The sequence below is a fragment of the Abrus precatorius genome, unplaced genomic scaffold, assembly GCF_003935025.1.
Source record: "Abrus precatorius isolate BTA unplaced genomic scaffold, Abrus_2018 Scaffold2, whole genome shotgun sequence".
Taxonomy (NCBI): Eukaryota; Viridiplantae; Streptophyta; class Magnoliopsida; order Fabales; family Fabaceae; genus Abrus; species Abrus precatorius.
This window is the reverse complement of record NW_020874362.1, coordinates 20,019,377-20,034,514: the sequence shown is the minus strand read 5'-3', so window position 1 is coordinate 20,034,514 and position 15,138 is coordinate 20,019,377. Positions and strand designations below refer to the sequence as shown.

The 15,138-nt window shown below is 32.9% G+C and overlaps 1 protein-coding gene across 3 annotated transcripts; it reads left to right on the top strand.

Moving 5' to 3' along the window:
• The first annotated feature begins 976 nt into the window (after window positions 1-976).
• On the top strand, window positions 977-13,307 carry LOC113859102 (transcription elongation factor SPT4 homolog 2-like). 3 transcript variants are annotated; one of them, XM_027491918.1, is made up of 5 exons: window positions 977-1,093; window positions 3,707-3,973; window positions 4,070-4,125; window positions 6,367-6,428; window positions 13,084-13,307. In XM_027491918.1, the coding sequence occupies exons 2-5, from the start codon at window positions 3,723-3,725 to the stop codon at window positions 13,132-13,134; spliced, it is 420 nt and encodes a 139-aa protein (XP_027347719.1). In that variant the 5' UTR covers window positions 977-1,093; window positions 3,707-3,722; the 3' UTR covers window positions 13,135-13,307. The 3 variants fall into 3 exon arrangements, with proteins under 3 accessions (XP_027347719.1, XP_027347717.1, XP_027347718.1); XM_027491916.1 differs by lacking the exon at window positions 977-1,093 and having other exon boundaries at window positions 3,673-3,812; window positions 3,882-3,973; window positions 13,084-13,209; XM_027491917.1 differs by lacking the exons at window positions 977-1,093; window positions 4,070-4,125 and adding an exon at window positions 4,653-4,669 and having other exon boundaries at window positions 3,673-3,812; window positions 3,882-3,987; window positions 6,327-6,428; window positions 13,084-13,209.
• The last annotated feature ends 1,831 nt before the right edge of the window (window positions 13,308-15,138 follow it).

Here is a 15,138-nt window from a genome sequence, read left to right as displayed (position 1 = left end):
CCGAATCCTGACTTCAGCATTGGAGTGCCTTTTGCAGGTACCTTTCCACATCAGCATCAGTTAGAGAAACGTCAGTACGCTAAAGCAGAGACTTGAAGACCCGTGTTATCCTGATAGGAACAAATATTATTTAAATCTTGCTCCAATTGGAGTTGGCATCGGTCCTCCGAAAATGGTTGGTGATGGTGTTTTGTTTGTAATAAAAGAGTCCAACATATAGCAGAATCAGAGGAATGGTGCAACAGTGCACAGTGCAGCAAGTGTGGCTTGAGTAGAATCACCGATTGAGGATGCAACCACAGTATAGCGTGAGTGTGGCTGGAGCAGTATAAACATGGTTTCAGATTAAATCGAATATCAACTAAATTTAAATTTAAAACATTCTCTCTCCTCTTTCTTTCTTTCTTTGAATCATTCCCTTTCTTCTTTTCTTAACTTTATTTTTAAAGTAAAGATCAAATAGCTCTTAAAAAAATTATTTTTAAAAATAGAAATCAACATTTTTATCTATTTAATTATATTGTATAGTTTGATACATAAATTGAGTGACTATACTAGAATATGAATGACAAAAATAACGTTTTTTATGAATTTGATTAATAAAACAACACATGAACGATAAAAAAAAATGCACATTTTTTGAAAAATTTTATACTTTTAAGTTTTTATAAATAAATTTCACTTACAAGTGAAACTATTTCTAATTTTAAATACTGATATAATTTTTGAATTTCATTTGTAAAGCATGTGACACTTAAAAAAACTAATAAAAAAAAAGTTTTAGAGTAATATACAAAACTAACGTGCCAAAAACACTTCCATATAAAGTTAATTTAAAAATAATATAATTTTAATAATTAATTTCTTAAAAATATTTAAAAAATAAATAAGCCATAACACACATTAATTGAGATGATTATCTCATTAAGCACAAATTACCTCCCTTTATTTGTTACTGCTAGGGTTTCAGTTCATCAGGCGCTGAATCCAACTGCAGAATCTCCGACTCTGAATTTCGACCGTTACTTGTCGTTTAAAAAATTCACGTCCCTGTAGATCCATGGCGGGCTTCTCTTCTGTCTGAAGAAACGAGGTCTTTGTTATTTTTCTTTTTTCTTTTTCAGTTTTCCTTTTCATCTTTTGATCATAAGCTTAGCTTAAAAAAATCACAAATCATGTAATAAACACGATTCGTGGAACAAACATTTTTCTCGTTGATACTTTCTGCTTGAATCGTGTTTGTTACATGATTTGTGTGTTATTTTTTATTTTTTATGATTCTATGGTTTTATTTCTTTAAATATTTATTTTTCTGAGTGTTCATAGTTGGCGTGTTTGTATTTGTGGTACGTTGGTACTTTTTGCTTGAATCTTGAAATACAGTTTTGTTTGTGTGATAATGAGTTAGCAAATGCTAATAGGAAAAATGTTTCGTTTGCCATGTTCTAGCAGTAGTGAGGCTTGAACTGGCGCTGCTAATTGCAATTTGATCCGGTAATAAGTAATATTGTATATATTCACGTCATTTTGTAGTTCATTTTTGTGTAGATCTGTCCTTGGCGCACTTTTTGGCGTTTTTTTTTTTTTCCGTTTAAGGCCTAAAGAAATTATGTTACTATGATATATGAAGAATGCTAGCAACAAACATTTGAACATAATATTTTTAACTCACTAAAAATTCATGTGAGACCCACTAAGTGAGGTGACTAAATAAGGAGTGGGACTTGCGTCATTTAGTGACTCCTGCATGAAGTTCAACTGGTAGTGTGTAAAGATTATGCTAGGAAGAATGTGTTATTTACCATTCCTCATGAAGATATACCACAAGCTTTGAAGCCAGTTAAGCTTGGTCTTGTGCTGGGGAGCATCTAAAGGATGGTGTTTGTATTTGTAGGTATTTGTTATCGGATATGTGAATAGATTTATTAAAAGTATGTCATCCTAATGTATGAGTAGATCTTTCTTGAACATGTGATTGTCTTGTCTAGTTGCTGCACCTTGAAAAATGTAAATTAGCAGATGATGGCACTTGAAAATGCTGCTAAGTGCTAACTGTTGTAATTGTCTATCTATCTTTCATTTTATTGCATTCAAGAAAGAAGAGCTGCTTAGTGAATGGCATTTTCTTTTGTAAGTGACAACCAAAGTGCTGCTTAGTGAATAGCAAACCCTTGAATCTTATGAGTACAAGTTATCTTCTCACTAGAAAGTGGGGATGTTCCCGATTTTGGTTTGGTTTTAAGGGAAAATCCATCCAAACCAATCATCTTTAATTTAGTATGTTGAGCATGATGCTTACCAATTGCTGATAATACAAGGTACCCATGTTTGCAATGATAGTATTAAAAGAATGTTATCCATAAATCATCCACAAAGAAACAAATGCTTAGCCATTAAAATATTGAAGGACTGAAATCATTGAGTTTCTCTATTTACCAATAATGTACAACTGCTTCTATCAGAAACCTAGAAATCTGCTTAGGTGGTGCACAGTGTCGGTAATTTGATTACATTTTTTAGAGGAAGAATGAGGATCACATGATAGGTATAGCATTACAGAGTAATCTTGTTCATTGGATTGGAATGAATTAAAGGATATGTGCGTGTGCACACACTATGTATAAAGCCATGGTATTTTCCATGGTAAAATTGTCTTAAACCATAGTGTTGTATTTTAACTGCTTAGTTTCTTAAAGAGTTTATATTCATGGTTTAAGATAAATGGTGAAATGTATACTGTTGTTATTAGGAATGAGGAGAGAATCCTGTTCAACAACTGTAATTGTTAATGTTAGGACTTAGGATGCATTTGGGTAAATAACTTGAGGCCGAATGTAAATTTGACCATGAAAATTGTTGGAAGAAGCTAATATGATCTTATTTTGATTAGCTAAACCAAGAAGCTTATTGAAATAGACTAAAAGAAGCTTAAAAAAGTTATAAGCTATTTACATGAGCTCTCCTTAAGCTCATCTGAACACTCCCTTATTCAGGAAATTTATTTTTTATTAAAATATGTTCATGTGTTAAAATTTTTGCTCTGTGTTGCCAAGTGATGTTGATGACTCTATTTTGATAGATCCAGGATTTTTCCCACAAAGTCAAGTGTTTGGTATTATTATTGTTATTATTAAATTTCAAAGAGTTTGCAATGTAACAGGAATTTATTGGGTAGCTAATTATTATGTGCAATTGGGCATTACAATTTGTGGTTTATGTCGGGATTTCTATTTAGTGTTTAGTAATAAACTAAGAATATTTAGAGAAATAAGGTTAGTAAATGGGTTGTTCTGGTTAGATTTTGTGCCGCTGCTTTGGTATAAATGCTCAAACATGGTTTGTCAACATTGCTTATCGGATGCATCATCATGCTGAGTTACTATTACTGCATCTTTCCTGTATATGCAATAGATCTATAGTCATACAAGTTCTAAAATAAAACACCTGTTGAATTGTAGTCTGTTGCTACTTTTTGGGAAAACTGAAGTAATATTAAAACATCATTGATTGAGCTCAACCTCATATTTTAAGTTCTGTAAGTCTTGTTTGTAGATATTAGGGTTTCAGTTATATGACATCTTTTATGATATATATAATTAGATTAAATTATATATAATATATCATTACAATCATATTCAATTATAAAGTCATCCAATTTGGCCATTGGTTCAATTAGCTGAACTAATCTAACTGACAATTCAAACAGTCTGGGCTTAAAAGTAATGGCTTCTGCACCTGCACAAATTCCTACAAGCTTTGGGCATGAGTTGAGGGCTTGTCTTCGTTGTCGCCTTGTCAAAACCTATGATCAGGTCTTATTTCCCTTTCACATTTTCATTTACTTTTTTTTTATTCTTATTTGTTTACATTTTTTTACACAGTTCAGAGAGTCAGGCTGTGAAAACTGCCCATTCTTTAAAATGGAAGAAGATCATGAGCGTGTTGTTGATTGCACTACCCCCAATTTTAATGGGTTTGTCAGTGACTATTAATTTACATCAAAATCTCTTGGCCTTTGAATCTTTCAATACTCATTTTCTTTTTCTTCTTCCATTTAATTTTGCCACAGGGTCATTTCAGTTATGGATCCTACTCGGAGTTGGGCTGCCCGTTGGCTGCGCATTGGTATATTCATTTATCTCCTGTTATCATAAATTTTCCTTGCTTGACTTTCAGTTTTCTTCTCCATTACAATATTCTTATAATGGCATTTCTTTAGAACATACAACATCATGATTTTTTTCTGAAGTCTTTTTCCCATTTTATTTCAACTGCAAAGAGCCATCTAATTTTATAAAGAAATTTCTATTTATAATAATTATGTATAGTAAGATACAATCTAAGGTTTTCAGGATTTAAGTAACATCAGTGTACTTGTTGCAAAAGAACCTTCCAACATATCTAGTCAAGATGTTGAAGCTCAAACTGTATAAAATATACTTGCATAAAATTAAAAATAAGAAACGACTTTTGGTGGCTGTAATTTAATTTGATTTTATCGAAAAATCCAAATGTTATTTCCTTTGTTGTCGTCACTTGAAGGATCTATAGCTTGTTGGGTTCTTTGTTGATGACACTTAAAATGAATATCATAAAGTTCTCCTGGAATCACCTTCCAATTCATGTAAACTCTTTTATTTAGTCTCTTTTACCAAAAGAAGTCAATTTTGCAGTCTTACCAACCCTTTTCAAAAAACATCTCTTTCAAAAGAGCTCCTGAACCTACTTGCAAGGCATAAGCACTGATGATATTGATAGTATCGTGCAAAATTTAACCTTAAAGATTGGATCTTATCCTCAATCTGTTTGACATTCATGACATTTCTTTTCTAGTCCATATTGGCAAGGTTGTCAAAATTGAGTTTCATGGTTGGAGCGGAAGGGGGTTTCTCGGATCATAGGATTGGTGGATCGTAACATGACTCGTAAGAGTCAACTAAAATGGAAAATTATATTTAAATACATATCTATATGAATAGATATAATATATATGTATAAAACAACCCTTAAATCACACCAAACATTTAATTAAACTTCAAAAGATTCATAAGGCAGTATTATCAAATGGTGGTTATGGCAGCGTCATGGTGCCTAACGGTGGCATTTTCCCCCAGAATGCCATGAGCATGGTGGTTTTTAACGGGTTATTGATGGCAACACCATGGTGGCTGTTACATACCTGGCAGCCATGGCGGAAAATGTCAGTTTTTGAGGAAAAAAAATGAAATGGGCCTCTGATTTGACCCAGTTGAAAAGTGACCCAAGAACCCAAAACCATTCTTATCAATAATGCCACCGTCGAGCAGCTGTCGGTTGTGAAATACTTGCTGTTGTCAACTGGTTCTTCCATTGCGGAGGTCAAGCCCTAATCGCAAACAAGTTCTTGGTGTGGGTGTGCATTTTTTAAGCGGGATGGTCATTTAGGGCTTTTTTTAAAAGGCAAAATGGTCCTTTTGTCCCATTTAAATTTTTTCCTTCTCTTCTCGATCAAGTGGTACATACACATGCTCTCTCTTGTGCTCTGTTTTTCTTCCTTCTTCTTTAAAGCCAACTTCTCCTTCATCTCCTTCATCATTTTCGACATCCTTTCTGGCTGTCTTTTGGCATCTATTTTCCATTTTGCTTTGTGATCTATTTTTCTGCTTCATAGCTCTATTTGTCAGTCTTTTAAGTGTCTATTTTGCTTCTTCTGGTGCTATGTTTTTCTTCTTCAAACAGTGCTCTGTTTCTCACTTAGTCTGCATCTTCAGTTTCCCTCTTAGTTTTGCCCTCTCCTATTCTATTTTTTTTCAATTCTGTTTTTCCCTTTCCCATTGTGTTTTACTCCCCCAATTTTTTCGTTTTTCCTTATTATATTGTTTACTTAATTCTTTTTTTCTGTTTTCACTTCTAAGTTTCCTTCTCAATTTTTTTTATTCTGTTTTTTGGTTATTACTTCAGCTTTGTTTTCTCTATTTTACAGCCATTTTATTCTTTTTTTTCTTAAAACCTTCTTTCTTTCATATGTAGTTAGTTTTTTAGTTTTATATCACATTTTGTAGTATTTTGATAATGACTGCCATGCTTCAGCCATAACCCGCCATGGCATCCACCATTATTTTATGGCAGTTTTCTTGCTGTCCGCCATGACCCGTCATTGGCCATTGATAACATCATCATAAGGTCTAGTGATCCATCATCCATTTATGGGTTTTAACAAGTTTTATATTGGATGTTGATGGGCTAACACAATCCTCTCCCTTTACCTAGGCAGATTTGTAAAGCGAAAAAGAAAAAATAAATTTTTGTGTGCTGAATTTCTTTTTAGATTGAATCACGTATTGCAGTTGATTTGTAAAATTTTGGTTTGCCTTGATTTTGCTGCAGGAAAGTATGTTCCTGGTGTTTATACTCTTGCTGTCTCAGAGGCTCTTCCAGAAGAGATGCAGGTTCATATTTTTTAATTAGTGTGATATAGATTATTACAAAGTTGTTAAAGAGTGATTCATGGCTATTTCTTTTCTAGTACACGAATTGACAATTGAGAAATAATCATTTGGTCAATGCATCCACCCACATTATTTGACTGGTCACTATACTTTGCTCCTTTCTAGGAAGTTGTGAGATTTTCTGCTAATTATATGACAACAAAAAAGATAGTGGATCGTCCATTTTGCCCTCTTTCCCCTGCCTACCAAAATAATTATAAAAGTGATGTAGACCTGTTGCTGTTTTAGTTGTAGAATCCTTTGAACAAGCCGTTCTCTCTTTCCCTCCTCAACTTAACTATGATTTTGAAAACACTCCCAATGGTGAAAAAGCTCCATGAAACTCAATGTTATTATGAAACCAGTGGTGTGCTCAGTAACTAGAGTGGTTGTGACTAATTGGTGATTTATTTTGGTGTATTTGGTTGGAAGAACCATGTTTTCTAGGATTGGATAGTTCATAATGCATTTGACTTTGTTTTGGTGTTCAACTCATGTTTTTTATGGGATTGGAAACTGTTGTCATGACATTGCATTTAGTATTTGAGTCATAATAGACATGGTCTCACCAATAGAAGACTGGCAGCTTGATGGAGTGTTCTGTTGACAAGAGTTCTCTAATTGCCTATTAATATTGATTGCCATGCTTCTGTTGTAGGAAAAAAAAAATGATAAAAGTCTCAGGATAAGCATTATTTCTTTTCTGCCTGCTCTGATTAGGTTTGCACAAATCAGTTGATCCTGTGACTTTTGGTGGTTGATAATAAAAAAATATAGAAATCACTGATGTACATGACTTGCAAGATATTAGCAGCAGTGAAGTTCACTGGCCTAGGAGTGATGGTCCAGTTATGATTGTTTTATTCTGCCATCATTCAACTTTTAAAGGAGTAGTTGTATTATCAGTGTCCCAACTCTTATTGGATTTACTTTCACTGCCTAAGTGGCTGCTTTTCTTTCTTGTTGATGCCATTCTCTTTGTTTGCTGTTGCCAATAATAGATTTTCTGCCAAAGCTTTGCTCTCTTCTTACTAGTAAATAGAATCTTCTTTATATTGCTCACTATTTTTCATGACTCTCTAGAGTTGATTTTGTAATGCAGTACCTATTCTAAATTCTTTCATGTGTTAGGTGGATAGTGTCAGAAGAATATTTCAAATTATTGGAATTAGGAGTCTGTAACTCTGTATGATACAAGACACTCACCTAATCATCTTACTTTTGCTATAATTCTAGGTCAAGTATAAGCATAGTACAAATACAGCTCAATACCACATTCCTATCATAAAATAATCTGTTAGTAAACCATCCATTAAAAAAATGTTTACAGCAGGAAAAAGGAGTGGTAACAGAATACAAGAGCCACATGGAGTTATTAATAATAGTGATTGTCTGAATCATAAAATTGTACGATTTTGGAAGCCTTAGTGATTTAAATTGTGTAAAATCCTGGCTGAGTAAAATCGTTGAAAAATTCCAATTTAAATCTTAAAATCCCTCAAATCGTGGGATTTTACAATTTCACTTTGAATTGAAAGTTCCTCGAAAAGCCTCATTTGTTGAACCCTAATGCAGTTGTGGCCTCTTTCATATCTCTGTTTATTGAACTGAATTTGGCTCGAGCAGCTTTGAACCCTAACGTTGTTGTCAACATTCAACTGTCCTCCCAGTGTGTTTGCAGCCTGGTCTGCAACTAAACCCAGCAGTGTGCTTCTGTACTGAGTTCGAGTCTAGTGCTGCAGTTTTTGCATCTTTTCTGTTCTGGTGTAAATTTTACTCATGTTGATGCATGACATTCTTATGGAATATGGATTATGATTTGTGAGTGCTACTTTATTCAAGTGCTTTTACTGATTTAAAGGTTTTTCCCCCCCCCTAATTTATACTATTTTATATGCATAATATGAATTTATATGTATACATATAAATTTTGTAAAATCTTCGATTCAATTTACAAATTTCACTCCCCTTTATAATATAAAGTAAGATCCCAACTTTAACTACCTTGCCTGGGAGAGTTACTTTCTGTTTCATCAGTATTCATCATCTTTAACTCAGTTCATATATCCATTTGATATTCAGCTAGAGTCAGAGGCTTTGTTTTGAATATATTTTCCAGTTTCTTTTTCTACCATTTCTAACCAGTTCTATCATAATCCTATGTAACATTACTTGTCAGACAGAAGCTTACTAGTTACTAAGCTGCGGCTTCTTACAGACATAGCTGTTGACACCTGAAACTATAGGGTTTTATGCATAGAGGGAGGAAAAGGAGATATTAGAGACTGAATACACTGAGATTAATATTGCTCAATATGATATGATGTGTTACAGTGTGATACCAAAATTACTCTTATATATGGTAATACTAGATCATAGTCCTAACTAAATAAGGAAACAGATCATGAGATAATAAAGAAATATGGAAACTAATCCTAAATATAATCAAGATTCTCTACATTTTTCTAGGATTTAATCGAAGTACTATTTGGAGCAGGCCAGACACTTAACAGTAAATGTGGGATAGGGAAGCAGTGATCAAGTGAGGTGTGTGAATCTGTGACACTGGCCGAGGCTCCAGTTGAAGGGTGGTAAGCACAGTGGTGGGGTCATTGAAAAAGTGGGTTGGTGATAGGAACCCAATAACAGTTCTTGAAATGAGTATTCTTTCACTATTAGGAGTTAAAAGAACTCACACCAGCCTAGCTCACTACTATTTTCTTCTCATTCTCTTGCTTTTGTAACAAACTGCTAACTCAGCAAACTCGCTCATGCCTTTGGTGAGCAGCTCTGAGCACTTCTTTCTTGTGGAGTAAACTATCAGTGTCTTGGCCCATTTGGATTTTGGTGCAAAACCTGAACAGTTTAGAGCTTCCTCAACATTAGAGCTCAAAGTATTAGTTGGTCACCAATGGTGGTAGATAGGAATCACAGGGTGGAAAATACAACAATCAGACTTATTTTTACTAGGTGAGATCGGTATATGGATCACACGATACTATTGAACTCTGTCAAAAATCATATTTTCAGGAATATGATTAATCAAAATGTCTCTTTTATTAATTTCTTTTAAGGTTCTTTTGAGTTTCTTTCTACTCCTTTTTATTGTATTAAAAATCATGTGATCCAATCTTTTCATTGGTGCTTCCAAGTCTTCTTTGTACTTGACGAAATTACCTTAGACAATTTTTAGTCATTTTTTTTACTATAGGTGTTGCACTAATATTCTTACTTATACTATCATTTTTTTTAATTTTCCTTTCTTGGGCAACCACATATCCACCTTAACATTTTGATTTTTATCATCACACTTTTTCGTTGTGTTGTTCCTTTAAGGCTCAATATTCATTATCATGTAAGATATTTGGTCATATTGAAGTATGATAAAACATCACTTCCAGCTTAATGGGTACTTTATGATTATAAATAACTTTTGATGCCTTTCTCCATTTTAACCACTCAGCTTGTATTCTGTGCGTAACATCTTTATTAATTTCTCTATCATTCTGTGGAATCAATCCCAAGTACCTAAACTGGATATTTGTCGTATAATATCTCTAATTTTAAATTCTAATGCATAATTCTCATCTTATATTTTGCTAAACTTACTAAACATATATTCTATCTTTTTTAACTTAAGCAAATCCTCTTAGATTCTAAAGTTTCTCTCCCCATAACTCAAGTTTAACATTAAGCTTTCCTATTAAATCTTCAATCAACACTATGTCATCCGCAAAGAACATGCACTTAGGGTAATCCTAAATCTATCCCTATTGAGATGTCCTTAGATATGCTTACAAAAGTTCTTAGACGTGTTGATATCCTCTCGTATATGTCTTGTATAGTCTGAATATATACTATACGAATCTCTTTCTTTTCTGAAGTTTTTCGTAACATTTCTCTTGGCACACATGATCATATGGTTTTTCCTAATCAACAAAAATCATATGTAAGTCATTTGTTTTGTAGCAATACTTTTTCATCATCTTTCATAAAAGACATATAGCTTCTGATGTAGACTTTCTTAATGTAAGACCAAACTTCGTAGGGTAACTCGTAAGTTTAATCTCTTTATAGTTTGCACAATTTTGAATATTACCCTTATTTTTGTATATAGGGACCAAAGTATTCTTCTTCCATTTATTTGATATATTTTTATATCTCAAAATCTTATTAAAGAGCCTAGTGAACTACTCAAGTCCTTGTTTTTTCAAACTTTTCTAAATTTCAATAGGGATATTATCAATGTCAACTGCTTTAACATTGTCTATCCTCTTAAGAGCTTCATTTACTTCTTCAACTCAAATCCTATGGTAATATGCCAAAATTTAGATCATTTGCTTGCACTTATAATCCTGCTATATTTCCATTTGCTCCTTGTCTATCATTAAAAAGTTCATAGAAATATTTCTCCCATATGTCTTTGATGTCTTGATCCTAAACAATAATTTTTTCTTTTTTAATCTTTAATACATCTAACTTGATCTAAAGTTCTAGATTTACATTCTCTACTTTTGGAAAGCTTATATACCTTTCTTTTACCATATTTTTTCTCAAGATATTAATAGAATCTTTTAAAAGCCTTAAAACGTGGTTTACTCACTACTTTTATTGTGTCATTTATTGCATTCCAATACCTTGCGTCCTTGCCTAATTTTTAGAATTGTTGCATGTATGCAAAGTTTAAAAACACATCCTATTATCTCTAATCTTCTCTTGTACATTTTCATTCCATTACCATGATTTCTTGTCTTTTGAGTCCAAAACATCTAGATATAATAATTGAGAGTAGGAAAAGTTGTTGGACCAGAGTCTGGAAAGCTTTACATCACCTCCAGCATCCTTAATAGTTGCCATCATCTAAAGCTTTTATCATGTTAGGTTGATTGTGAAACTTGCAGAAGTTAGCTGAAAAGAGCTTAATTTTTTGAACTCCATGAAGTTTATTTGAGCAAAGCTTATCGTGAAGTCTTCAATTTTCATAATTGTACCTAAGCAACATCTGTCTGAAGAAAGATGCACTAGGTTGCTTGCTGCTCTGTTCCTTCCAGCCACCCATCTCTGGCAGGCAACAATTTTCTGGCAAAGCCCTTGCTTTCCCAGCTGTCCCAACATGTTTTGCTGTCCTGCCCTTATTTTTCATTGAAACATCCATGATTCCATTATGTTTATTTTAGCTGAAGAGACACATCCTATCCAACCTCCATTCTGTCTGTTTTTGCTCCCTTTTGTCTAGTGTAGCCATGGCTCATCTCGGTTGCAACCAGGCCAATAGAGCACTGCTGCTTCAGTCTCTTATTGTTATTGACTTGTTAATTATTCCTTTAGATTGACAGTGATTGTTTGTCTAAACTAGTTAATTATCCTCTGTTATATGTACTCTAAATTACATATATTATTTTAAGCTAAATTAGTAAATTGGTATCTTGACTTTTAATTTTGTTTTGGTTTGAACCTAACCTTTTCTTTCTTTTGATTATCTAACTTTCATTAGTGTTTTCTTGTGACTTTTCAAAAATGCTAACTCCAGTAAAAAAAATCACTATTCATCTTTTTCCCTATAACTTTTTCCCGTTGTAATCCTCTTAACTTCTTCCCTTTCTTTTGTTTCTCTTCCTCTTCTTTTTTTTCCTTCTTATTACTCCTCATCCATGTCTCCACAATATGTTTCTGTCTAATTCAAATTTTGACAATCCATAACACATTCCAATGGATTTTCCAGCTGGGTCTTAAGGGGAGTGAGGTAATGATGGTAGTGTCAACGCTGTTGAGGCTTTATCTCTCATATATCTCATTGGTACCTTATCCATGTTCACCACACCGTCACTTCCACCACAAATGCCATAACCACCGCATTCAACTCGTGTATGTTCTATGCCCCTGACGACACATTCTTCTGTGGCCTTTGCACCGTCATCATTACGTCACTCCTCGTCTTCTCCTACCACTCCAAGGCAGTAAGGTAGGAAAAAAAGGAAAAAGAGAAAGAGAAAATAGAGGAAAAGAAAGGAGGAAGGATAAGAGGACTAGAGAATGTATTTAAGCCTTTTTTTTTAATTATCTTTTATATAGTCGCTATCAGCCTTCTTGCCAGTGTTTTGAGGGTCACCTATTCTGCAGTGCCATTCAGTCAGTGTTGACAACCATAGTATGTGGGATGCACTTTTATTTTTCATTCACTTTAGACATGAACTTGTCATTTAACTCATTTGAACTAATCTGTTACTTCTGGTCTCCGTCAAGCATTTCTTGCCCGATATTTTTCCTTCTCAAAACCATAATTTAACCGTAGCGTCTATGGCCTTATTCCTAGGATGTGCATTTTACTATGATTCGCTGTTTGGGTTTTGTACAATGCAGTAGCCTTGAGAGTTGGCATTTTGATCAAGTGTTGAAAGTTATATAATGTTTGGTTATTTAAGTAACGAATTGATTGTACCATTATGAAATGGATAGTTGTTAAAACTTGCAAGCAGAGGATACACAGGTTCGTTGCCCAACACCCATGAGACGTGTGATTGATTATATTGTCATTTGTATCGTTGTATTTTGAATATAGTTAATATTATATGAAGTGCGTTTATTGATTTATTTATTCTTTTATACTCACTTGCAGGCTATATGTGAAGACGAGCGTGTGCAATATATCCCTCCCAAGCGTTTGTGAAACTCGTAAATATTGGCTGGCACCCTTTAGCTTAATCGGATTGTTTGTATTAATGTAGGTTATAATGTTTATATTGTTCTGGTGCATTCTCTTAAGTGATCTGTCAGAATCAACATCGCTCCATGACGCGTTTTTCTTCTTTTGGGGAGCTCAATTAATATAAAAATTTATCTAAACTAACTAAATATATAAAAATTTCTCAAAAGTTCATCGCTTTAAGAACTAAACACATCGCTCTATGACGTGTTTTTACTTTTTAATAAAATATTTTTTTCTCTCTAATTGATGTGGTTTAGTTAGAAGTTAAACACTTGATAATATAGCTAAAAGGATTGAAAGATTAAGAGTATATTAGAACAAACTGATTTATCTCGAAAAGTAATTTGATTGAAAAATTTTCAGGAGAAATTAATAAAATAATAATCTTGATTCCATCACGATGATTAGCTCTGTCGAAATGAAGTTTTCAAGGCAGAAAATTGCATAATTGATCTCTTTTACCTTAATCGAATGATCAGTCTTAAAGGCGTATAAATTGTAGAATATTTTGTTAGAACTAAAGTCCATCTCCTTACTCTACTATGAATGATATGTTTTGATAGAAAGCGCTTTATTATATCATGATTTGAAGTATAAATACATCGAAAAGCCTAATGTAATACTTAAATTTTTTATAAGAAAAGTACAAACATAAACATAACTTTTTGATAATACTATATCAATTTTTATTCCTATTAGCATTCAACTAAGATAAATTTTTAACACCATTTTTATCTTGAGCCAACGTGCTCATATTTGTTTATTTGATGCTGAACTCAATTAAAACCTTTCTAATATAATAACTTACAATTAAATCTCAAAACAGATTTTGTCTTGCTTTCCTTGATAGCCAGGGTTTCAAACACTTGGAACCCTATGATTCAAGCCATGAAATCTTCACACCGCAAGGATGGTGGCTAGGATTTCAACTCTTGAACCTTAATTGACACCTTAAACATGAACACTTCATGTTACGTAGGATTCTCGTTTTAGCATCGCAACATAAAAATACAATTATTATTTAATTCATGAAAATGCAAAGGTATTTGAAACAATGTATGACAAATCTTTATAAATATATTTTAACTTGCTAAATAAATTTATAGTTGAACGGGAAGAAAATATACATATATATTAGATTTTTATTTAGATATATAAGTAGGATAATTAAAAGGAATGTTACACCCCATAGTAATTTCTAAGATGAAAACATTATCAGACCCATTTTTCACTATCTATCACAAATTTATAATGACAAACACGCTGCCATTTCTTAAATACATAATTTCTACTATTTACATTCCATTCAGTTAGCCTAATGAGTCTCTGAGGTGTGGTTATCCTTGTTTTAAAAAAATATTAGTAAAGATGAATTTTTCTCTTCATTAATAAAACATAATCAACATAATAAATTTGAAGTTCTACAGTATCAATTACAATAATAAACATCCAAATTTCATAATTCATACACATTAACTATGTGATACAATCTATCACTTTCTTATATATGCACTTTCTCGTATACTGTGATCACAGTCAAATGTTGCTTCTTGCATTTCAAGAGGTCTGACACATATATAGGTAAATGGTTGCCGGTTAGTCCATGCACAGATACAATGTACACAATATTGAGTCTCTTAATAAAAGTATAGTTAGGAGTCTAATTGAGAAACGAGTGTGAGGCGTGTGATGTTTTTGCTTTCATTCAGTTTATGCATAATCACTATGAAAAGTATTCACTACTTTCATTTCCTCAAGATTTCCCAAATCATCTCTAAACTCTATACTCTTCAGTGTATCTTTGTAATCATCCATACTAATTCTTTTCACTACCGCTACTAATAATACATTTTCTTTCATCTATTTCTCATCATTCAGTCAAATAATTAGTGTTGAATGTCAAGCACATTTGAACTTAGTCTAAAACATGTATTGTAAGGAAACTATATTTTAATCATTCAAGAT

What these genes read in the sequence shown, in the direction of transcription:
- LOC113859102 (XM_027491918.1), top strand. Translation starts at nt 3,723, where the DNA reads ATGGCTTCTGCACCTGCACAAATTCCTACAAGCTTTGGGCATGAGTTG. An exon ending in ACTACCCCCAATTTTAATGG is followed by an intron (nt 3,974 to 4,069) that starts GTTTGTCAGTGA and finishes ATTTTGCCACAG; the next exon opens with GGTCATTTCAGTTATGGATC. An exon ending in TGCCCGTTGGCTGCGCATTG is followed by an intron (nt 4,126 to 6,366) that starts GTATATTCATTT and finishes ATTTTGCTGCAG; the next exon opens with GAAAGTATGTTCCTGGTGTT.